General features: G+C 35.1%; 1 protein-coding gene across 2 annotated transcripts in view; it reads right to left on the minus strand.

Annotated features, from left to right (window-relative positions):
- Positions 1-26055, minus strand: part of Sply (Sphingosine-1-phosphate lyase) — a 143905-nt gene that overhangs the window by 48090 nt on the left and 69760 nt on the right. Inside the window, exons 2-3 of one of the 2 annotated variants that reach the window (XM_081725969.1) lie at positions 10533-10680; positions 1223-1438 (exon numbers count right to left, since the gene is read on the minus strand). In XM_081725969.1, the coding sequence (XP_081582095.1) occupies positions 1223-1438; positions 10533-10680 (364 nt within the window). Of the gene's footprint in view, positions 1-1222; positions 1439-10532; positions 10696-26055 lie in introns of both variants that reach the window. The other variant, XM_081725977.1, reaches the window with a different exon arrangement.

Raw genomic sequence — 26055 nt, forward strand, 5'->3', positions numbered from 1 at the left:
CTAAACAGGAATCCACTATTTGTGTACTTCAAAGTGAGCTGAAATAAACAAATGTTGTTTGTTTGAGGAGTGCTGCCAAGCAAATGATTGTCTGTTTCTTTGGTTATACCGAATACATGGCAACCCATAGCTTTAGAAGATCGCAGGACCGCAAATGTTGAGTTGTATACAACAATTTGTTTCACAAAGATCATTAATTAGTTGCGTAATACAAGTCCAAATCGTCGCATCATTCTTCACCACCACAACGCCAGACTCCACTCAGCACACAGAACTGTTAAATTCTTGCCCGTAAAAATGTCGAATTAATGGCTTACTGTCCATACTCATTTGAATTACCACCTAATGACTATTTTTTTAATCATACATGAAAACTAAGATGCACGGTGAGAGATTTGTGACGCCTGCAGCTGTTGAAGCATTCTGAACAGCAGTTTCGCAGCTTCTGAGGTAACAGCCTCAGAGTGGAGAAAAGAAGTTTTTAACATTGGATTGGATGAAAACTCTGAAAAACAATAAACCCACTTCTAGAATTTAACGTGTCTGTTTTACATATTAATTGCTGAAACTTTTCTAGCAGCCCTCGTAGTTTCCATATTGCGTGTGCGTGGCATGTATCCTCGGCTAGCTAAATTCTGCAATTTAACACAGAAATAATTTTACGAAATAATTTTCATATTTTATTCTGACTTTTCCCGGATTTCCAATGCCAAACAAACCATTTTCCCCGACCCGCAGCATTTAATAAGATAAAGGTCCACTAATGACAAATGCCTATAAGAGCTAAATAAAGGCTTGCTTAATATCAGTGGAAAGCAAACACATAAACTAATCAAAGAATTGCTATTCAGCTACTGCATAGATTTTACATAAGACACCTTCAAATAAATACACATCAATAGAATATTATATATATATATATATATATATATATATATATATATATATATATATATATAAATTATCGACTTACCTCAACAAATAAGCAAAACGAAAAATTTTTCATTCCTTAAGGAAAATCCACACTTTTCGCTGACTTTGTCATATCGTTTCGTTTCCCTTTACTTTTCCAGGATTTTCCAGACTTGTAAGAGTCTTATTTTAAATGTCATCACTTATCTGTATTACTAGTAACAATTTGAATTTAAGCAATCTTTCTTCTTGCTAATTATCTAACACTGCAGAAATAATAACACTCCTCAGGCTTTTCCTTAGTACTTACCTAATTTTAAAAACCCCTGGACCTCTTGTATTATTTTTTCGTCAGTTAAACCCTTTTTCGGAAGATTCACACTGTATGGACGCCCTTGACGAAGATTTACCACATCCTTAGCGAAAGAAGCAGCTGCCTTTAGCATTTCCTGGTCTATTTTTTTCGCCACCTGTGGGATTCTCCGAGCTACTCGAAAGATGCTCTTCTTCATTCGTTCTGTTAGACCTAAAAATAATCCAATCATGCGCGGTTTGAAATTACACGTAATAAGCAAAAATACAGATGAAGCTATCACAGGTTTTTAACATTACAAATGTCTGTGTCAAGTGAGAAGCTTAATATTATTCTATAAGAAAATTATCATCCTCAGAACAGAGAGAGAGAGAGAGAGAGAGAGAGAGAGAGAGAGAGAAAACTATGCCTACATAAATTGTATTGGAAACTGCACTATAGCTAATAGAAGTGGTGATTTCAGAAGATTTTCCCCGGAGGGACTTCGAATGAGTTGGAGGTGAAAGTAATACTGCAAAAATACTGGTGACCCAGATTGAAAACGATCGGAGAAATGACCTCCCCGGAGTAGGAGATTTCGTAGCTTCGAAGAAAAATTTCCCCACGGGCCACTCCCTCAAATTATCACTGGAAGAAGCCCTATAACGATGAATTAATATATTTTGAGAAATTATGTACTATTATTACACATACGGTATAATTCATTTTTATTACCAGAAATATTACAGTAAAATCGATCTTGAACTAAATCATGCAATTCAATCGAAAGTATTTTCTCCAATCTACCAGGTTTCGTTTCAACGCTGAAATTTCACTATTTAAGCTTCTGTTTTACTTAATGACTACTATAGTTGATTATAGATTTCGTATTACACAGTACGATTACTTTATTTAGAGACTAGCGACGTTTACCACATGCAATTATATGATGAAGTGTTAATTAAGGTTACTGTGGTATATAATTAGGATCGTTGCACTTGTTATAGTTTTAGTGTCGCCTAACAAGTAAAGGTCCACATGGTGGTTGCGTCTGGCGTCTGAGCATGAAAAGAAATTGAAATCACCAAAATTTAAGTTCCTATCGACTATAGGGAGCGGAGCTACGAAAAGAAAATTGTATGTCGTTGAAAAAGCTGTAATAACGGTGAAACTTATCTTGCAATGAGTGGAAATAAGCAAACCAAAATTAACCAACCAAGCATAAGAAGGATATCAAAGACCATGAAAGACCATAAACTGGGTTGTAACTTGCAACGTAGACTTGCTAACTCAGCAGGAAGTTAATATATCAAAAATAGCACAATAAAATAGTAATTCGGACACCGGGAAGATACACAAGTAACACAAAAGACAATAGAAAAGACTGATTACACATGCGTGAAAAGGGTAGAGATACGTGTGCGTGAATATCGCACGTGAAGGAAGACAAACAGTGGAAAAGAATAGAGAACAATACTCACCCGTTGTAGTTTAGATGCAGCTGACGTAAAAATTAATTATGAATGCACGGTCAACAGTGAGCACAGCGGATAAAAGAAAGCTGCAGCATTCTTGTGTAAGTTCTGTCTCGAAAACAATATTCGGAAAGTGTTTGGAAAGGAAGGTTTATTAAAATAGTCACCTTTGAAAAAGCAAAGCGGATCAAATTTTTAAATCGCCATGCGGAAAACTGGCGATAAACGAATGATTGAAGACGAAAAAGGTTCGGCGTTGCCACACTTTAATGTTAGATCATAAGACATCGATATATCGGTACCGGATAAGACATTGGTAATGAATTTAACCATTTTTCTGAATGGACGAAAGAAGAACACAAGATTGTTAAAGGCCTACATATTTCGCAGGAATCAGTTTCTTATAGAACTCAACGTCGCATTGAAAAAAATCATCTTTGTTTACTGTTCAGGAGTCAACCAGACGCAAAACACGATCCTTATTCTGCACATTGGACCACAATATTTGCTCCAGAAAGATTTACAAATCGTGTTGTCATATTCATTGATCTACTTGCATATGCATTCACACTAGGAAATTCAGCGGCCAAACTCGCTAGAAAATAACCACTAGGCTTCGAAACCATGACATAAATGTATGGAAGCAATGTGCCACCCATTCCAATCACCAGTATAATCATATATGAATGCCTCGTGGCGATGATTGATCTCATGGTAGCAAAACGAGAACTCATGTGATTCGGATTCTACATTAAGCTTAGGTCCATGTCTCATACAGCTTCGGTACGACAATAAAGCTCAACTCTAAAGCAATGAACCAAACTCATAGATAAGTAGTACCATCGTCCTTCTGCCTATTTCACCTACGACTTGATTGATTAGAGTTATCAGATGAAATATTAGGTATACTAGAAGCAATTAAAGTAAGATTTTGTGAAGTTCTCCTTTGTTTCGGAAATTTCTTTCATGCACTGTTATAATCAACAGTTCATATATAATTGCATAAACTATGTCGAACATTGGATTATTTCACGTCGTATACCAGTCCAAGTAATGATTGCCTAATGAAAATATTCCTAAATTTAATCTACAAGCGCAAAACATCGGATCACCACTTAGTTGAATTATTATATAATGCTAATATAAGAACTTTTATGATGTTTTGGAAATCACGCCTACTCAGCAGTTAGCTCTTGAACTTTGAACTATTATATAAAACACATTCAATGTTCTATTAATAAAGAATCTTGATAAATGATCTAGTTAAATTTTACTTCAATCATGTACTAGTACTCCATGTTTTTTGGCTGGTTAACCAGCAAAAACTTTAGAGGTACCCTGGCTCGGGTAAATATATCCGTTCCCGAGCCAAAATTTGGTAGGAATAACTAATTTTGTCAATTTTTGGGGGTCAAAAATATATAGATCTAACTTTTAGCAGGTAGGTTTTCGTTCATAAGTGCACTGGACGTAGACCAGGGGTTCTAACTGGGAGAAGAGGTGTTACTCTACCCTGACTCTCCGAGAAGGGTGGGGGTAAATCCAGCAACTAGATATTGATCCTTAAATATTTACATCGATTCATATTTATTCATTTCGTGGATAAAAACTTACATGTTTTTAAAGCAAACATCAGCGTTTTTCCCCTCAAAGATCTACTACTAGCATTTGCTATCGTGTTACACATATGGTTGTCACTATACTGTTTGCCACAAATGTATACGTGTATCACGTCATATTACGTATTGGTCTTCCTTGTGCGTTTCATTCATTACAGAAACGTAGTAAACTGTATTTCACAAAATGACTGAACACTGACTTCCTTTCCTATTACTTATTCAATAAATTTAAAATTATTATGTGTTAATTTAAACAATGTGTTAATTTAATTTAAAATGAGAATTTAATAAATTCTGATAAGTGTTTGCAATTCAAGACATTCTTGTAAAAGAATTAGATATTTAAAGATGAAAATTACTTTATCAATTACGTCGTCACAATAAAAGCACTCGTTAGTCACTGCTTACCAAAGTTAATTTGCAAATAATGACGCATTTGCAAAAGACCATGACAAAAGAACGTATGTACTCATTTCGCATTAACTCGAAATTATGTATGATCTCATGGATTCATAACGTCACCTTTTATCATTTCCCCCTCTTCCCTCTGCCGCCACGTTAATCCAGCAGTTGACAGCCTCTCTTCTGTGTGCAAGCTGTTGTACGTAGTAGATGATTACTGAACTATATTCTTGCATATGTAGGGAACGAAATTTGTCTCCTCCTCTACACATTTTTGTAACGTCAGCGTCAACATAGCGGCCGCGCGAAATTACTTGTCAATTTTTAAAGTTTCATAACTTGTGAATGAAACAAGACAAAAACACCGTGTTTGCCAGACTTCGGGAAATAAATGCAAAATCATCTTTAAAGATAAATAAATTATGTATTTGCTTCCCGCGTGTAAAAATTTTGTCAAAAATTACAAAACGACGAACTTTTGCCTAAAATTTTTGTATTCAACTCCAAATAACGTAAAAACTAACAGAAATATGCAGAAAAGTCCCGAAATAAACATAAAAGTTTAATATAAAAGCTTTTAAATAGTGTTAAAAATCCTTCCTCTGTCTTAAAACCTAAGGAAGATATTCTACTTCAAAGACTGCTAAGATTCTACATGTCGACAAGGAGCCAAGTTTCGAATGCAAGTTACTGCAGATTGAAGCTTATTTCTGTATTTATTTCGTCAATTAGAATGTAACTAAACTATATTTAAGTATTTAGAGAGCGCGCACACACACACAAATTATATATATATATATATATCCAGGTGCAAGAGAATAATGAGGGTTCCAATGCAACCGAAATTATCATTACTATTTTATTTTCCTACTTTTTACACGTAATTATATTTATTTCATGTATAGTTTATTCTTACTATATTTTCGGATCCACTCCCTTTCTGAAATAATTGGTCCCTTTCCAAAATAAATTTTCGAAAAATACTTTTCTATATCCCTAGAATATTGTTTTGAGCAAATTAAAAAAAAAAAAAAAAAGAAAATGAATGTTAATTTTATTAAATATAAAACTTGAAAGTTAGTTTACGTGAATTACAGATATACTTATCGTAACTTTAAAAAAAAAAAAAGATACCGCTGTGCTCCTTTTCAAAAATGTTTATATCGTATACGCAAGTATAAACTGCTAATATATAATATTCAACTGTTACCATAAATTAATATACTGTACAGTAGAGTGTATCGAAAAAACTTGCGAAATGTTAAGATGGCTAGTGCGGAAAAGTGGCCATTTGTGGCCAAAAGGACGACTGACTTTTTTTTTTCAGATTTTCTGGAGGTCGTTTAGGTGGCGCGCATCGAACTCAGGGTTTGAAAAAACCCGGGTTTTTCTGAAAAAGCCCAACCCACCTGGGCCCATATGGGTTTTTTCGGGTATTTTCGGGTTTTATTGGGTTTTTTCGGGTTTAATTGGGTTTTATCAAAATATTTCAATGTCTTTGGGATAAAAGTGTTAAAATGTGATGTATATTTCACGATTATCATTGTCACAACTTGAGGCAATTTTCTATTCACTGCTGTTTTGAAAAAATGGCCGCCATTTTGAAATTTTACGTTGGATCATCGCCAAAATATATACAGCTAATTTAAAGTATCTCGTGCTTTTACTCTAAAAATTTCGACTTAAAAGACCGAAAATTGCGCTTTGTAGCGTGCATATCCGCTATTTAAAAAAAAAATAGTCACTATTTTGAAATTTTACGTTGGTATGCCGCCAAAATCTATACAGGAAATTTAGTGTCTCGTGCTTCTACTCTGAAAATTTACACTTAAAAAACCGGAAGTGATTCCCTGTAGTATGTGTGGTACAAGCAGACGAACGAACAAATACAGATTGAATAATCCCAGAAGCCTCAGTGACGTTTGCCAAATATGAACACCAAATATATTAATTTAACAGCACAAAATAAATTGCTATTATGGTTGAAGTTCACTTTCGATACCTTGTACGTTCAATTACGGGAATTTCCCGAGCACTTGTTGCAAGAGGGATCCTTCCAGAAAATTAATTTAAGACCATTAAGAAAGATATAATTCATATTTTATAAAATAAACTAGCTTTTGGCTAGCTGGGGGCTCTGCCCCCCAGGCCCCCGACTTTGCCCGGCCTACAGCCTTGCATTTCTTATCTATCGCCCTTTGCATCAACAGTGAATTTCGTGAACTTGCTCTTCATATTTTCTGAATCTGCCCATCCGGGGGCATCGTTCCCCACACACTGTCTTTGCTCGGCCTACGGCCTCGCATCTCTTGAACTCACAATTCTATAATATCTTTTTTTTATTTCAACTATTTAAAAGATAAGATTTTGTATCCCAAGAAAACGCCCATTTAAATAACAAGGGAATTTCTTCATCACCCTTTAGACCCCTAAAAGTATTTTAAATATTCACTTTTGGCTATTTTCCTGTCGGTTAGTCCTGGAATGCTATAATCATGCCAAATTTCATCATTCTAAACATGTTGGGGTGTAGAAGACGTCCCATACAAATAACATGGGAAAGATTTTTCAATTCCCCATAAAACCACTCTATGGTTGGAAATTTTTATTTCTGATGTTTCACTTAGGTAACGCTTACGAAAACGTACAAGCATACCGAATTTCAAGATTTTATTCCAATTCTAAGTACCTAAAACATGAGGTTGTAAGTTAACAATAATAATAATAATAATAATAATAATAATAATAATAACATGGGGAAAATTTTCATCCGATCTTTAGACCCCCTCAAAATTAAAAATATTCACTTTTGGCAATTTTTCTGTCGGTTAGTCCCGGAAAGCTACCATCATGCCAAATTTAATCATTGTAGCCCTACAGGAAGTGCTCAATAATTTATGTCAGCTCATGTAGTTTTATATATAGTTAGGGTGTTTCAGAATGTCTTAAATGAAATTAAATATCTTCCAGCATAAAATACATAGTTTTATTGTTGAAGTATTCAGCTCCGATGCTTTGTGCGTTCAATTGGGTGAATTTCCCGAAAACTTCTTTCGGAACGTGTTTTTTTTTTCCTCCTCCCTCGAAAATGCAGCTCCCTTTACTGTACATCAAAACTTCCACTAGTACGAAAGTTCGAATTCAACACTTGAAATAGTAAGCGGTACGTAGTTTGGAGAAGTTTTACGCTTTTGTTGGTGTTGATTCTACAGAATTCTTATTTGAAGAGTACCTACAAATAACTGCACTAAACTGTTGTTGTTGGAAAACTAAACTTTACTGAAGAATACTTGTGTTACCATCAAAGGTAAGAAATAATACTAATAGTTTTACTAATGCACTACATGTTTACTGATAGTACCGGCATCTATGGCTTTAAACGCGTCAAACGTATGAGGGACAACGTCCCTCGGCGTCGCCGAGTTGGCGAGCACACTATTCACGGAAAATATTTTCTAAAATATAAAATTGCATTTTTTTTTCTTTCAAATAGGCTACAAGCATAATCCATACATTAATTTGTTACTTAGTTATCTCAGTCTAAGGTAAGGTTTTTTATTCATTCAGTGCAGTCAGAACTTTATAAAGGTCTTATGTTGAATGTTGTGTACCTACTGATAAAAACCAAAAGTCCAAAATCTGATAAAAATCACTTTCAATGTGATCACCTTGGTTGTATCAATAATATATTAACAAAAAGCTCAAAAACCCAGGTGGGTTTTAAGGTGGGTTTTTTCAGGTGGGTCCAACCCGAAAAAACCCGGTGGGTTTTTTCGGGCTGGGCCCACTTGGGCAAACCCTGATCGAACTTGAAGTTCGATAGTGATCTGGGTATGCAACACACACACAACAATTTCACAAAAATGTCATTATTTGGCTATTTTATGTATTTTTTTTCTGCATTGTGGTAATTTTATTATTTTTGTTTATGACAAATATGCTAAATTCGTGCATCAGAGGTAGTTTTCTATGTTGTTTACTTACGTTTTTTATTCAAAAATTGTCAATTTTAGGCTAAAAATGTTACGGCATATACAGTCCATTGGTATCTTTTCAACACATACGATTCTACAGATAGGCATCGGTCTCCTGACTTTACTCGTATTTCCCATTGTGTCACTTAACTTCTCGGCAACTGCATTAAAAATTCATTTGTTGATCGCCCAGTTATCTAATAGTCTAATTATCCAACTATTTGATTAATTAAGCATTTTGAAGAACTTAGATTTTTGATGATTTTTTAAAATGAAAGTTACTAATGAGTAACGAATATATTGTAGTTTAAAAGATTGCTTGGTAGAAAACCGTATTGTAAGATGTTTACGGGGAATGTGCTTATGTTCAAAAAGATTTGATGAATCGAATATAAGAAATTTAATAAAAGCAGCTCTTTCATAAGAAAGTGCGGGGTCCTTTAAATCATTTCCAATTCTACATACTCTCTTCCACTTCGTTCGAGGTGAAAAAAGAAGAAAGAGGAGAGGGTAATGTGCTTGTGTTTTCCCCTCTTGTAGTTGTATTCGTCACAGTCATACGGGGACGTTAGTAAGAGCAGGTCAAACAACGTTACAAAGATCTGTATGCTTTACGAGCTACAACTGGGAACAAATGCTAGTGAAAAGGAAAGAAAAATATGCCAGGCAGTCAATATAAATGTCTTAAATGAACAAAGAATGCGTCGATGAACAAAATACACGAAGGATACAAAGAATGAATAAAAAATTTAGAAACACGATGAATCTCTCCAGGATACATCACGTCTCCAAGCCTAGACAACGAGACTCTGAAGACGGATATTGAAGCTGTAATGATGAAACATGAAACATTGGGAGGTGGTATAAAATGGAGAGGTTGGAGTTCCATACGAGCTGTCAGTGGTTCAGAAAGAAACAAAAGGAAATGCATATTTTTTAAATTTTATTTATTTATTTCTGAATTTTTTGTTGTTGTTGTCTCGTCAGGAAAAGGTACTGCTTCGGAAGAGTGCTCACATGTTATGAGATTAATTATACTCACATGTGATAATTATGAGATTATTATTAGGATTTTTAATATACTGCACTGGTTGGCACCGCATGAACTCACTTCCAAACAGTATTGTATCAAGATCATGCTGTGTTCAGTGGACTGCTCAGAGTATCATGTATCGCGAACTGCTGTCACTTTGCCTGACCTCAATGCAATTGTGTACTCGTAACAAGGAAAATGTGAATGAAAAATTGAAAACACTGCATCCTATGGTTGTGAATACAGACAAGTTAATTCTGCTTCAAGGAAACTCAAGTCACATACTGCTAAGGTTATCTGTGATACCATTACCCGACTTGGCTGAGAAATTCTAATGCATCCTTGCATTATTGGCTTATAATTTGTTCAATTCGTTAGGGAATTCCAATGATTACGAACCTTAGATGAGGTGACCTTACACTGGAAGACTTCTTTCATTCAAATTAAATGAGTTCTACCACTGTGGGGTCCCTAGTCTGACCGCCTAGTATGGCCTCCGTGCTGAAAAGAAATTGGAGCCGATTATTACTACTGTAGGAGCTAGTTCTCGTTTTTCAAATATGCCTAACTTCATATTATCGTCTTTCTCTTTGTATTATAAATCATACAGATAATTTGAGTACAGAATATATTCGTTTACCGAGGATCCAACATGCAACTACGCATATAATAGGTACTTGCGTTATCATTTGCTCCACGAGGGTACATTAGTCAGCTTAACTGCGTGAAAGAGAAATTAAACAAGAATATTTCCGTTAAATGTCAATTAAAGGGGTGGGGAGGAAGTAGGCCATAGGAGGTACACTAATTGCATTTTTTACTTACTTTCATGTTGGAAAATGAATTCCCACAACCATACTCCTGCCAAAACGGAAGTTGCTGTGATGGTGACTATCTGCCAAGGTTCATTGTAGGCGAATGTGTTGTTCACAAAATGTCTTGCAACCTCAGACCCATGCTTCACATGCTCCATCTGAAAAAGAAAGAACTTTTTTTTTTTTTTTTTATCTCGATGTAGCAATACAACGCATTAAAATTAAATCTGACCTTAAATTATTGATATTTTGACATTAAGAAACAAAATTCCTATTCCATGGAATAAAACAAGCTCAATCTTATAAACTAATGCATTCAAACTTCGCAAGTTTGTAACTATATAACGCTTACAGTATTACTTTGCAGTCAAATACATACAATGATATATAGATCACAGTTTCGAAAGAAAGAATATAGTAAAAAAGGTAAAAGGACTGTCGACTTAGAGGATTCAATCTTCAGTTTAATTATTTGCACTGTATTCGACGCCGAGTACTTATTGTGAAGTTCCAAGTTGTGTAACTTGCCCAATACAATCGTATGTACTTAGTATTATTTAGAAAAAATACTTTCTTCAAAATCTTTCGGAAAGCCTCCGTCGTGTGTTTCTGTTTGTGAATTAGATACCAACTTTCGCATCTATTTACTTGGAACAGAAAAAATGTCTTTATATGATTTTACTTTCAATTTCTTCGATAATAGTTGCGATGATAAATGGTTCTAGATCTACGCCAAGTACCTGCATTTATATACTTCCTTTATACTACTATACAACTTTCCAAAAGTTCTGCCCACATTTCAATTCACTACACCTTTATAATGATCGGAGTTATTTAAGTGGAATAAAGTGTTGGACAGCAGTCTTTTAAAGTCACCTGGCAAGACTGATAAAATCACATGTCTACGAACAGTCGGCGTCGATTGGGGAAAAGGCGCAGAAAAGAGGGGGTCGTACTGTATGTAGTATGCAGTTGAAATCGTGCGCCGCGTCACGTGCGTCGAAAGTTCTGCAGCGTGTATTAAAAAAGGTCTTCGGACATAAACAGTATCAAGAAGTGGCATGTAAAGTTTCTAGAGACAGGAAAGGCTACACATTTACCACGAAGTGGCTGGCCGAGGACAAGCAAGTGACTGTTGAGTGAGTGATAGAAGAGGTTGTGAGAGACCTGGGTAAGTCGATTCCGCGAAGGTTCTTGGGTTTACATATGCCGAAATTTACGATATTTCTGACTTTCCGGAGTTGAATTCACGCGAAGCCCTATAAGCTGAGGACTGTACGTCATCTGAATGAGGAAAATCATATCAGATTGAAATTCTGAGCTGACCCTCAACCGATGATGATGCACTGTTGCCGAACATATTTTCAGATGGGTCAACCTTCTACGTGTCCTGGAAGATGAACTGAAATAACTGTCGAGCTTGGACGACTGAGAATCAATATGAACATCAAAACTATGAGATAGATAGCCCTAAAATAAATGTGGCGTGCTGGGTACATGTATCACTTAATCACCTTTCTTCTTCGAGGAAAACAGCATGACGGATACCACCCACCTCAACACGATGCAGATTCTTTCTTTTCCGGCTGGTTGCACTATCAAGTATGACATATACTTCCAGCAAGACAGGTCCCCTCCCTTTTCTCTCTTGTAAGTACATTTAAGAAATTTGAATGACTTTCAAAGATATTTGCAGTTATAGCGGATAATTACGGGGAGAAACACTGTATAAGACGCCAACTACGAGGTGTGCCAAATCTGCCCGTGCTCACTCAATAAAATTTTGTCGAAGTCAATAAAAGATTATCCATTTTCCAATAAATATATTATTTTACTGTCTGGTTCTTATATTTTATGATTCTTTTCCTTGTTTGAGTCAAGTGGACTTTGTGATGGACAAGCACCGTGACGTAAGTTTTCTCTAGTTTCTCCTAGTTTCTTCATTCTATCATTTAATTCATTACCACCATCTCCCTTGACCTCGGTGCATAAACGTGGCACGTTAAACTAGAAATGCAATAACCTCCCGCAGGTTTAGTGACTAGCGCGTACGACTGGTGCATGAGTTTTCGGGTTCGACTCCCGGTGGCAAAGCACAAATAATAATAATAATAATAATTTCATAATGATTCATTTGCATTAACCATCCTTCTCCCTTAACCTAATGGCGTACGAGTGGGATTAAACTAAATATTTTAATTTTCTTTAAGAAATTTCACTTTTCTTTTTTTTTCCTTCAATTTGTTCCTTGTAATTCTTAAATTGAAATATCATTTTATGCCGTATATTTCGTTACTATTGCTGTATAATTTCGTCAAGTTATTGATCTTGTCAAGGATATTTTGTTTAGCTTCATAGAAGCCTTAGTGTTCGTTGGACTGCCAAGTTATTGTTATTATTATTATTATTATTATTATTATTATTATTATTATTATTATTATTATATTATTTAAAGAAACAGGAAAATGTCTCCTTAATAAGCAACTATAGCTTGAATTCTTTTTCTTGATCCACAGGTCAACACAGAGCACAGTCTGTAGTTGTTCGAAAGGGGAAGAAAGGAGTCCGGAAACAACTTATTCATTGCAAGCGGTAGAAAGTCAAAAAAGGAAGTTATAAAGAACGATCCATTGCCGAGTATTACAGACAATTCACAGGTCGTTGCTAATTAGCTGTTCGTGCTGAAATATCAAATATAACCTGAATTAATACAAGCTAAAATATTAAGACAAGCCGTGGGAACGATACAAAAGGAAATAATATTTTATACACGCTATGATTAATTAACATACAGGATATAATAATTATCTGCTGTAGGTTAACTTATTAATTCTATTTTAATATTAATTTATGTTCATTAAAAATGACAGACGTGATAAAACGATGTTAAGAGTCTCTTTGTTGAAGATTTTTAACCTTATAGAAAGATGAAATATTAACAATTTAGAACACTAAAGTATAATATCCAAATGAAATTATTTTAATGATCATTTAGCATTGCTAAACGATGAAACTTCCGGAATCCTACGATAGATGGTGTTACGTATCAGAAACACTTCAGTATAGTAGAGTTCTGGTATCAATCACTAGAGCGACTTGTGCTTTTAGAAACAACATCTCTACCAAATACTAAACTTAAGATCACTCAATAGTGTTGTAGGTGGAGCTAAATAAGTGAAATCGTTGGTCAGGTGGGAGAATGTGGAAGATGATTAGTCGAGTATTATAGCTATCATTTAAGTATGGTGAGAAACCAATAATAAAGAAGTGAGTGGAAATTTGAAGAGAATCTCTTTAAGATTAGAGATATGTTAGGAACATGAGAAGTGCGAGGTCGTAGGTCGAGCAAACGCGGGAATCTGGAAGTGAAGTCCCTAGGTGGCGAAGCTAGTGTGTATATAACTGACTGGGGAACGGACAGAATGGCAAGAATTAATGGCAGGAGGACATAAAGGCAGCAAGTATAATTTGAATTCTCGGGTTTTAAACTATTTTCTTTCTTACTTGGTAAATGAAGATTTCAACATAAATTTTCGATTTATTCATTATGTTCCAAAATTGGAACTGTTAATAATATTTCAATTCTGAGAATTCTGATGTCGTGAGAATTAAGAGAGTGCCACCAAGATTTCCCCGGAAGTTTGGAATGCTCATGAGGCAACCCTGTCTAACAATCTTCGCACAAATAACTTATGTGAGGAGTGAAATCATAAGTTTTTCCATTTGGTTGGACACAACCACTCAACGGTATGGAAACTCATACAAAGCCTACAGAAAGAGAATTCCACCGATCACTCTACCATTTACTTGTGCAAAAAAGGACAATACCCGTCAAGAAAACTAAAAAGGTATATGTTGATCTGCAGCATAGACGAGGAACCTATGTGTGGATTATGACACAAACAAAAGATCTCTTGAGGAATTCTTGCGGGGAATTGCTCACAACTTGAAATTAACGTAACTAGTCATTCTTACGACTGCAAATTGTTTTTGCAGTCTATTTTACGGTATATTTTATTATATTAAATTAACGACGGTGTAAATAATTAGCCATTCTTTTCTTAAGAATACAGAATGTTTTTGTAGGATATGCTAGGATATGTGTTATAGGATGTTCACGACACTGTAAGTAACTACTCATTCTTACGAACTGCAAAGTGTGTTTATAGTCTATATTACGATATATTTTGTTATATAAAATTAACGCCGATGTAATTATTAGTCATTCGTACAACTGCAGAATGTTTTCATATTGTGTTCTAGTATACGTGTTATAAGATGTTAACGACCTGGTATCACCATATTATAGTTTATCACCACTTGGGAGTCCGATCCAACCATATTATAGTTCATTTGCAAGCCTACCGTGAAAATTTTAGGGGGGAGCAAAAATGTAGGGGGCCCGGCCCCCTAGACCCCCTGGATACGGGCCTGCCTGGCATGTAATTAGTCATTCTTACAACTGCAAAGTGTGTTTATAGTCTATATTACGATATATTTTGTTATATAAAATTAAGGACTATGTTTTAGCCATTCTTACGAGCGCAGAGGGTTTTTACTAGTGTTGCCACGAGACGAGACTTCAGACTGTATCGTCTTGTCTCGTGCAAAGCATGTCTCGTCTCGTGTCTCGTCTCGAAAAAATGTGCTCGTCCCGTCTCGAGAGGTTCTGTCCCGTCTCGTCTCATTTGTCTCGTTTTGTCTCGTAAAAAATATAGCAGCATACCAAGGGAACGAAAGTAAAATGTAGCAACCTGCACCATGCTAATCAAGATACAACTAAGTTACAAGTATTACCCAGAACACACAACACAAGAAATGTCACGGTAGCTACAGCGTGAAGCCTTCACCTCTAGTGTATGTGGTAGTGGGTTCGATCTCGGTTAGTGCCATGTTAGTGGACAAACATTGAATGTGTGTGGGGACCGCGGTGGCTCAGTGGTAGAGCGTTCACCTCTGGTGCTTGGGGTCTCGGGTTCGATCCCAGCCCCGCCAAGTGAACTTTGTGGTGGACAAACACCGTGTGCGTGGGTTTTCTCGGAGTTCTCCCGTTTCCTCCCACTTTCTTCATTCCACCATTTCATTCATTACTTATCATCACTGTCTCCTTTAGCCTAACAGGCATAACCGTGGGACGTAAAACTCAAAGATTTCATTTCATTTCATTTTTCGAATGTGTGTGTTTTCTCGAAGTTGTCTAGTATCCTACCACTTTCTTCATTCCACTAATTTTCCCATCATCATCCATTCGGCCAAAGTTGCCTAAAGGTCTTAAAAATAAATTCAAATAAGCTCACAAGGCAAGGACAAATAGTTTACAAGATAATATATCTCTGCTGTTAGTTGTCTGAGGCTAATCGACCCTAGCTTTATATATATATATATATATATATATATATATATATATATATATATATATATATATATATATATATATATATATATATAGTGTTGTAAATAGAAAAAAAACGGTTCGTATTTTTTCAGAAATGTACGTTTTTTTTAGAAAAAAAACATTGCCTCTCGTTTTTTTCTAAATTTCGTTTTTTTTCAAATAGTCATTTGTAATGCATCTTACGTCTATTTAAGTATCAAATATTTTTATGTAGGTATAATCACCGTAAAATGCAACATAAATTAAACGCTAGACACTGATACGCTACAAATATTTTACAATTTACATGAATACCATACCTATTAACAATTCGGGTTTCAGCAGTTTTCATCAATATCAACTAAGAAATAAAAGTAGAAATAAAATTTTGTTTTTTCGTGAAAGCAGGCCTTTAATAAGTACGAAAATAATGTCACGAACAGTATAAAATTCCAATAACTTGTCTAAAGGTAAAAACTAATACTAATTTGCCTAATAGTATTTTTCTAAATGTCATATATAAATAATTTGTCGACTAGATATATATGATATGCAGAACCGACTCTATCATATGTGCAGTGGTGTATTTACGATTTTGTTTCGGGAGGGGCTTTGCTAACTTTCGGGCGGCGGGGGGGGCTTTGCCTGAAAATGTGAAAATTCTGCAAGATATTTCATATACTTTACTATATTAAGTAAGATTTCGGGGGGGGCTTAAGCCGGGAAACCCTCCTAAATACGCCACTGTATATATGCAACACGTGCATTTGCGTGGAACGGCAAGCTTGGATGGTCCGGCAAAATCTGTCATAAGTATATTATTTAAATTAAATATTTCTTGTTGGAAACATACTTCATGATGATGGTAGTTACATTTACTAAGCTGACCTTCTATTTGAATACTACATTCATAAATTATGTTTTTAGGTTGCATTAGTTTAAGACCACATGGACAATGCTAAAGCAAATGGTCGAATAAATCCGAGCACAAATTGCTTGATTGTTGTCAAATGCAAGAATTCAATTCTCGAATAGTAGTGAATATCTGTTCCATTTCGTATGTTATCACAGTTTTGATATGAAAGTAGTCTTGTTTTTGTCAGAAGCAAGTTCCTTATCATTGAAGATAGAAACAAGTTTTTTAAAAAATGTTAAGAAATGTAGAAGAAAAATCAAGAAATAAAGATAAAAGATCTAGTTGCACTGGAATTGCAAACTGATACATTGAGATTGAAGCTCGATAGTGAATTCCATAAAAAGGATTACCATCTATCCTCTGCAGGTGTGTTTGCTTTATCTTTCACTATCATAATAGATTCACATTTAAAGAAAAAGAAACATACACAACGGAATTGCATTTTTAGTAAGTATTTAAGCCTTTCTGAGTGCGACTGCACTTACCCTCACCTTTGTTGTTCATGCTGGAGTAGCATACTTAAAATCATGACTTCTAAGATTTGTTCTTTCTGGAGAAAGGGGGAGGCGGCAAATTATGCCATTGCACGAGGCGACAAATTGACTAGGACCTGAATATAGGATGACTCAATTTGAAAAAGGAAATGAAATCTTTGAGTTTTACGTTCCACGGTTATGCCGGTGAGGATAAAGGAGACGGTGATGATGAGTAATGAATGAAATGAAGAAAGTGGGAGGAAACGAGAGAACCCCGAGAAAACCCACGCACACGATGTTTGTCCACCACAAAGTTCACTTGGCGGGGGCTGGGATCGAACCCGAGACCCCAAGCACCAGAGGTGAACGCTCTACCACTGAGCCACCGCGGCCCCCGACTCAATTTGAAGTAATGCAGGGTGTTTCAAAATTAATATTAGGGTTTTGAAACTTTGTAGTATCTATTACAATTAACTTACAATTATAAACGAAACTCCCCTAAATTGAATGTGTTTTGTGCCATATGGCGGAAAGTTTATGGGCCTTTCTCGCCTATCGACTAGATGTGTGCCGTGTGATGAATGAATCTCACATTGAACATTTGTAGTAAAGGCTGTTTGAGGTGCTTTTTTACTTGATGCATTGCTCATAATTGTACGTAAAATGTAGTAAGTACTACGAAGACTTAAAACCCCAAAATTTATTTTGAAACACTCTACATTTCTCACCAACAGTGTTGGAACTAAGATGTAAAAAGGAGAGAAAATTTTCCCTATAAAGTTATTGTTTACAACGATATTATTATTAGTCGAGACTATAACTACAACAACAACACGAGTTAGTAGTCAAAAAAATGTAATCAAATGTGTACTCGGTGGCCCATGTGGCCAAAATGGCACACACAGGTGTGTCACTTGTTTAATCCGCTCCAGTGTAGACACTAATTAAGATATCGGGATATTGTTCTTGCAAAATGTGGTTGGACTATAGTTTATCATATTAATTTCTTTTTCTTCTGGTGTCGAATTTCCTTCTCAAATTTCACCCCAGTCAAAAATTCGAGAATTTTCTAATTTCGAATTTCCTTTACCTTTTTTCCCCTTGTAGCTTCCTTCGTTGTAGAAATATATCCTTAAGACTTGCCAGGTAGATATCTCGGATAGATACCTAACTGTTGACATCAATTGGACGGGCCTGCGCGCAGTATTGCCAATTAGGGAAATTAAAATTCTCCTATATTTGGGCAAAAAATCAGAAATTTTTGTTTATAAATCCGTACCTATACGTTCGAGTGCAAGTCAACTTACGCCAATCGAACATTTGTCCTTTTTAACAAACGAAAGTACAGATCGTTACAATGGGATAATTAGGGGATGCACGTAAAATTCGTATTTAGGTTCTAGCCCTTGATTTTTCTAGTTTTTCCTTATTTTTCTGTTTACCGTAATATCTTTTAGGTAATTAGAAGCTTTGTTCCTTAAATATCGCCATAATACTTGTAGCATATATTAGTGGTGTACTAATGTTTAATTTAAGATAGTTTATGTCTGTCTGGTTGCAGTGTTGCCAGCTACAAAATATTTTAATTCCAGATTTTAGGGGGAAATTTTGGAAAAATTATATATTTTGTCTCTATTATTTCCCTCTTGTTGGCTATATCGGAACAAACGTACCAGTATCTGGAAGTCTATTCTTTGCTCTACACAACGCACTATAGAAAGTTTCAATAGGATAATTTGGGGAAGTACAGTTGAGGTTTACAGTGGACCTGGTTCTCTAATTGGAAAGATAACTGTGATTTTTCTTAAGGTAGAATGAGATATTTTTTATTGACATGCTTACTTGATTAGATATCATCACAAAACTTGTAGGATATATTAGAGGGATACCAAAGCTTATTTTAAGATAGTTTGTGTGTCTGATAGTAGTGTTGCTAGTTACAAAAAATTTTAATTCCAGATTTTAGGGGCAAATTTTGGGAAAAATTCCCTTTTTTATTTCTATTATTTCCTTCTTGTTGGCTACATTCGAACAAATGTACCAGTGTCTAACAGCCTCATCCTTAGCCTACACAGCGCACCATAAAAAGTTTCACTAGAATAATTAGGGGAAGTACAGTTGAGGTTTATAATAAACCATGTTCTGGAAATGGTAAGAAAATGGTGAACTTCTGAGGTAGAATGAGATTTTTTTTCAATTTCATGCTTACTTTGTTATATATCGCCATGATACTTGTAGGATATATTCTTTGAGTACTACGGTTTATTTTCAGATAGTTTTTGTCTGTCTGGTGGCAGCGTTTCCAGCCAAAACAATTAATTCCCGCTATTAGGTGAAAAATTCGGAAAATTTCCCTTTTCTCCTCTATTATTACCCTCTTACTGGCTACATTGAAACAAACGTACCACTACTTGAAAGCTTCCTCTTTGCTCTACAGAACGCACTATAAAAAGTTTCAATAGGATAATTAGAGAAGCTTTACCCCGGCATATTTGATTTTTGCCTCTTAGGCGTAAAAAGTGTCAAAATTTCATGTGTATGACAGAATTTTTTCTTTCCCTCTTTGAATGGAAGCCAGTGACTTCAGGATTTCACTGTACCTTGTCAACACACCAAAGATTTCTTTAGGTTACTTGAACCCATATAGCAGCAGTGGTGCTAGATACAAAAAGATTTTGAAATTCAGTTAGGGATTTTTTGTAAATTTTCACCCCTACATTTCCCTCAATAATTTCCCACCCGTTGGTAACACTGCAATGCAACTTACACCAAAAAATAGCCACATCCATTTTCTTAAAAACAAGGCCTTAACCATATCAATCGAATGAATAGTTTTTGAGCAATAAGTCACTAACTGAAAATGTAGGAAAACGCCAAAAATGGCCTGGGACCGAAAGGAATAATCACACAATTTTGCTAGTATAGGTGCAAAGAAACAAACGATTTGTAAGTTACGAGGGCTTCGACTCAAGTTCTGTTGATTATTTCAATAATCTGCAACATAAATCAATAAATAATAGTTGCCAGAAAAAAAACAGACTTTTGAAAAAAAACATGAAAAAGAACGATGTTTTTTATTGAAAAAAAACTTCACAGAAAAAAAACCGTTTTTTTACAACACTATATATATATATATATATATATATATATATATATATATATATTCTGAAACATTGAAATTTGTTTCACCAGTTTCAATACACGAATATACAGCAAATTGCTCATAGGTACGTCGAAGATGAAGACACTAATGTCAAATAATATTTACACGACAAGCAAAGTTCGATGTAAAGGTGTTACCATCCCCGACACTATCGTATACTATCAGCCCACTTGCTTTATAGTGTCTATATATATATATATATATATATATATATATATATATATATATATATATATATATAATAGAGGAGAGATGGAAAGATATATAGATAAATAGAGAGATAGATATGTGTGTACACTTTGATTTCATACATTCCAGCCTTTAGGTTTCACAGTGTTAACCCATAACAATCCAAAAGCTACTTTCCATTTTAGCATGTTTAGATTTGTTGCAATTATTTTTTAAAAAAAGCTCGGAACCAAATAATTTTATTGAGTAATGGAAAGTATTTGATTGAAATTTTATATGTTACTGCACAGTAAGCTCTACTTAAAGTGCCATAGTAATGGGAGCTAAACTACACATCGGACGAAAGAATGCTTGAGGCCAGTCTTCACCTCCCTGGTTCAAATCTGTTCCCATTACCGCGGGGTGTGTGCTACTATGTGGTGGTTGCTCCGTTTGTGTAACAAACTCATGACAGTACACCCAGATTAGCTAGTGACTAAACAAAAAGTTGACTTTTGGTTGGCCATTTTGGATTAAAGTTTCTTATATTGTCGTGATCTATTCGCAATCATACAACGTACATCTTCATACTAAGCCAAGCGGTCTGCGGCGATAGACCATGGCTTGAAGGCCCCGGGCTGAGTCCTGGAAAAGTCATGTGTACGGATTTTAACAGCATTTGTTTTTTCGTATTGTGTTAAAGGGCGAAATCGTACGGGATAAAAGGATTTCAGTCTGAAAAAATTGGAGAGAATATCCTCTCCAGGATACTTTCATGGGAGTAAGAATTAGTAAAAATATAGGATATACATTTTATAGCAGGTAGCAGGTTTAAAAATATGGTTTGGGTATCCTATTTCTTTTCTGTTAATTATGTTCTCCAATGTTCGAATTTTGATCATTCTCATGATATTTTCTGCTTTCAACGGAGTTCCATGTATATTATACCAAATGTTGTTTAAACTTATCAAGTTCGAGAGGTTTTATATGCCTGTAAGAAACTATTTCTGAAGATAATTCAGGTCCTAATGAATATTATTCACTAGGAAAGGGAAGTATTCCCCTCCTGTCTACATGGAAGCAGAGGGCAATTTCGCACTCTGGTCAGACCAAACATTTCCGCGTAACAAAACGAAGGTCCCCCTGTAAAATCTCTTCACCTAAAGTGTTATTGTTAGTATCATAAATTTGCTGAAAGCAAACAATTTGAAGGGTTCGTCGATAATATCTTTGCTTTCTTTGTCCTTCACCCGCCTTCCAAACGAAGAGGTGAATTTTACAACATGACTGCTGTATAATAAGCGGGCGATTGGTAAAATGGTAAAAGTATGTTTTTATGTGTATGTGTATGTGAGTGTGTTTGTGTGTGTGTGAGAGAGAGAGAGAGAAAGAGAGAGAGAGGAGACAAAATTTTAGTTGGAAGATGACATACTTCAATTGCCGTTTTCGGTTCATATAGCAAAAAGAATACCGCAACCAGAGAATAAAGACAAGTGTAGTCTGTTTCGTTCTCTTCCGCCATCTCAGCCAGAACTTTCAACCACAGCCTCTAATGAGTGTAGACCTTACCCAGTTTTCAAATTGAATAGATGGTGGTGGTAGTTCGGTTTCTTGACCTTGTAAAAATCTTCCCTGCCTTTGATTTTGTTTGTCATCATTCCAGTCAGAAATATAAAAAAATGAGAATTCCACAGTTTACAGCAAGGGGAATTGGGGACAAGACATTAAGGACGATATTCCTGGAAGCTCATGTATCACGATTGTTTCATTCAATAGACAGAGGACACTTTTCTATGAAGGCTTTTCAACATGTTTTCTCACAAAGGGGATTTTCCTTTTGCAATCTATATGACCACTGGCAATTTCAATCTTGGCCATTCCCGCCAGCGTTTTCATTTTCGAGACACGAGTCAAGACGAGACATTTTACGAGACGTCCCGTCTCGTCTCGTGTTTCGTCTCGTTTTCGAGACGGGACAAGTAGTCTGTCTCGTCTCGTGTCTCGTCTAAAAGGGTTCTGTCCCGTCTCGTGGCAACACTAGTTTTTACTTGTGCTGTCGACATCGGTTTTTGAGAAAACAGAAAACCACTTTTGCGGTTTCGGTTTTGAAAACCGCATTTGCGATTTCGGTTTCGAAAACTGCATTTGCGGTTTTCGGTTTTCAGAAAACTGGTTCTCAAAAACCGAAAACCGCAAATGTCACAAAAAAACGACAGCACTAGTATTTACTGTGTATTCTAGGATATGTGTTATAGGATGTTCACTATAAGTAACTAGTCATTCTTACGACTGCAAAGTGTGTTTCTATATTAAGACATATCCTAATCCTATCCTGACTATATATAAAACTACATGAGCTGACAAATTATTGAGCACTTCCAGTAGGGCTATAATGATCAAATTTGGCATGATTGTAGGTTTCCGGAACTAACCCATCGGTAAATTGCCAAAGGTGGATATTTTTAATTTTTAGGGCGTCTAAAGAGGGGATGAAGAATTTCCTCATGTTATTTAAATGGGCCTTTTTTGACATATGATCTCATGTTTTAGGTACTTAGAATCGGAATAAAAACTTGAAATTTGGATGCTTGTACGTTTTCGTTAGCACTACCTAAGTAAATCAGTAAAAATTAAAAATTCCAACTTTCGAGTGGTTTTATAGGGAACTGAAAAATCTTTTCCATGTTATTTATATGGAACATCTTTTACACCCCCAAATTATTGAGCACTTCCTGTAGGGCTACAATGATTAAATTTGGCATGATTGAAGCTTTCCGGGACAAACCTACGGGAAAATTGCCAAAAGTTAATATTTTTAACTTTAGGGGGTCTAAAAAGGGGATGAAGAATTCCCCCATGTTATTTAAATGGGCCTCTTTTTTTTTTATCTATAATCTCATGCTTTAGGTGCTTGAAAATATTAAGAGCAAGTTCACGAAATTCATTGTTGATGCAAAGGCCGATAGATAAGAAATGCGAGGCCGTAGGCCTAGCAGACTTGGGGTCTGGGGACTCCTAGCCAAAGGCTAATTTTGTTATATAAAATTAATGACGATGTAAGTAATTGATCATTCTGACGACTGCAGAGTGTTCCTTATAGTCTGTTCTACGATATCCGTTATTATTGAGAATTAAGAAAGATGTACGTAGTAAGTCATTCTTACAACTACAAGCTGTTTTTATAATTTAAAGGATATGTTATAGGAAATTAGAAAACAAACTGTGTCATTCCTGTAACTGTAAAGGAATTTTATAGGTCTGTACTATGATCTGTATTAGTATTGAAGAATACATAGTAACCGTTTGCTTTCAATCTATATTTTCTTGTAGTTAGAATTGTTACAAGACCAAGATATCAATTGGAAGATGGTTATAAAGAAATACATTTAAGAAAAAAGTTAAGATTTGGATGACTGATATTTACCCTCTTTTACGCTCTTGGTACAATTTAGCCATATTTACATGCTTTGGACATTCGAGGCAGAAATGACTAAATCGAGAACCGTTACCTACTAACAAACACAATAAGTGAAACCTAAAAATACGATCCCTAGGAGTTATAATTTTTGCCAAATTAACTTCCTGCCATTCTGTCCATTGCCATTTTGTCCTCCTGCCTTTATTTCCTACCATAATGTTCCCTGCCATTTTGTCCTAAATTCCTGACTTGCAATCGTATCCTCATATTTTTCAGTTCATTGTCTAAGGTGAATTTGGTTGTACTAACCAGTGGCGGCGGTTGGACGTTAGAAGTGGGGGAGAGGGCAAGACATAATCTGAACAATTGTATATCAATGTTAGATTTCCTGATTGTTTCTAACACTTTTTCATGAAAAGTTGTATAACTAATAGGATACTATCTTTTTCACTTAAAATGCCGTATATCGTATTTCTATTTTATTAAGTAAACTCATAAGAGCAATACAGGTAGGTACTAGCCGTTTATACTCTTAAACAACGAAAGTGTAAGAAGAGATTTGAGTTCTTGCTCATGAATATCTTAAAATTCTGTCTGGAAAATTGTGTGATCAGATTATTTAATAAATTTGCAAAATAAATAAATAGAAGGGATAATATTAATCATAATAGTAATGATAATGACGCTTGTTTTGCACAAGTTATATTGAAACTGGGAATTAATGAACAATTTATACTTTTAATTCCACACATGCCATTAAATGAATGTCTTTAGTCTTAGGAAATGAAATACAGTAAGTACTGTAAGCATATGCTATGACATTTAAAGAAATATGCAATTGCAATATTAATTGCTTAGAATTGCAATTAAAACGCAATTCCTGTAGCTTTCTTAACTCCATGGGAAGACAAATACCCAATATGTACTCACGCAACGGCAAATATCATATGGCACCATTCTTTTTGTGTATGAAACAGTAATACATACAAAACCTTTACCTGGGTGTCCACATTCTGGAAAATAAGTGCAAGTCAGTGAAAGGTCGGGGAAGTAAAAATGTATCAGCTGAAGTCAGGGAAATGGCAGATTGGTCAGGGAAAGTCAGGAGAAAATCGATTTAGGTCCATTGTTCAATTATTGAATTTATGAAATAGGGTTGGTTCTATATCTTGGAGATATTTGAAGCAGGAAAGGATTCATTTCAAGCAAAGCTATTTTATTACTATTAACTATTTTTGACTATTTTTCATTAATAACAATAATGGAAAGAAAATTTTCTTGAAAATGTTAAATCATACATATCCAATATGTGCATCATATGATGACATATCAATGGTTACTGTTTCGGTCAAATTGTGGATATCTCCTAAGAAATAAGATAAGAAACTTGACTAAAATTTCTTCTGGAATTTCTTAAAAACAATATACATGAGAGGATCAATTATCTTATAAAATGTTAGACAGATTGAATATAGATAAAGGTGTCCAATTATTTGCTTGTAAGAAATAAAGTCATCAATGAAATGCTGTTTATCTCATGCTAAATATTGATCCTTTTGACTCCGAATAATAGCTAGATGTTAACAACTTGCTCTTCAACTTGCGATATAAGGTAAGCTTTTAGTATTTTTTCTGAAAAACTTTCACATTTGAAAAGTTTATTTGAGTCTTCTAGTGGATGAAGATCTCGAGCTTGTCAATGTCTGTGTGTTCTTTTTAATAATCAGTAAAATCATGTATGAACTGTTTATTGCTAAAGGCAATATTATAATGCTGTGCAATTGGTATTATAATGTGTAATTTTTTTCATATCTTAAGTACTATGTATACTGCACACTTTCGTTTGTAACTTTACATTTTGTGTAATATGTAGGCCTAATCAATAATGGCCTAATGCACATATTTGTAAATTTACATTCCTTTGGAAAGAAAATTGAAAAAGAAAGAAACAGAAGTAGAATAGAACAAGGCCAACTATGGGGAATGTGGAGGCTGGGGTTTCTTTCTTTTTTCTATAT

The sequence above is a fragment of the Thermobia domestica genome, chromosome 1, assembly GCF_964235325.1.
Source record: "Thermobia domestica chromosome 1, izTheDome1.hap1.1, whole genome shotgun sequence".
NCBI lineage: Eukaryota > Metazoa > Arthropoda > Insecta > Zygentoma > Lepismatidae > Thermobia > Thermobia domestica.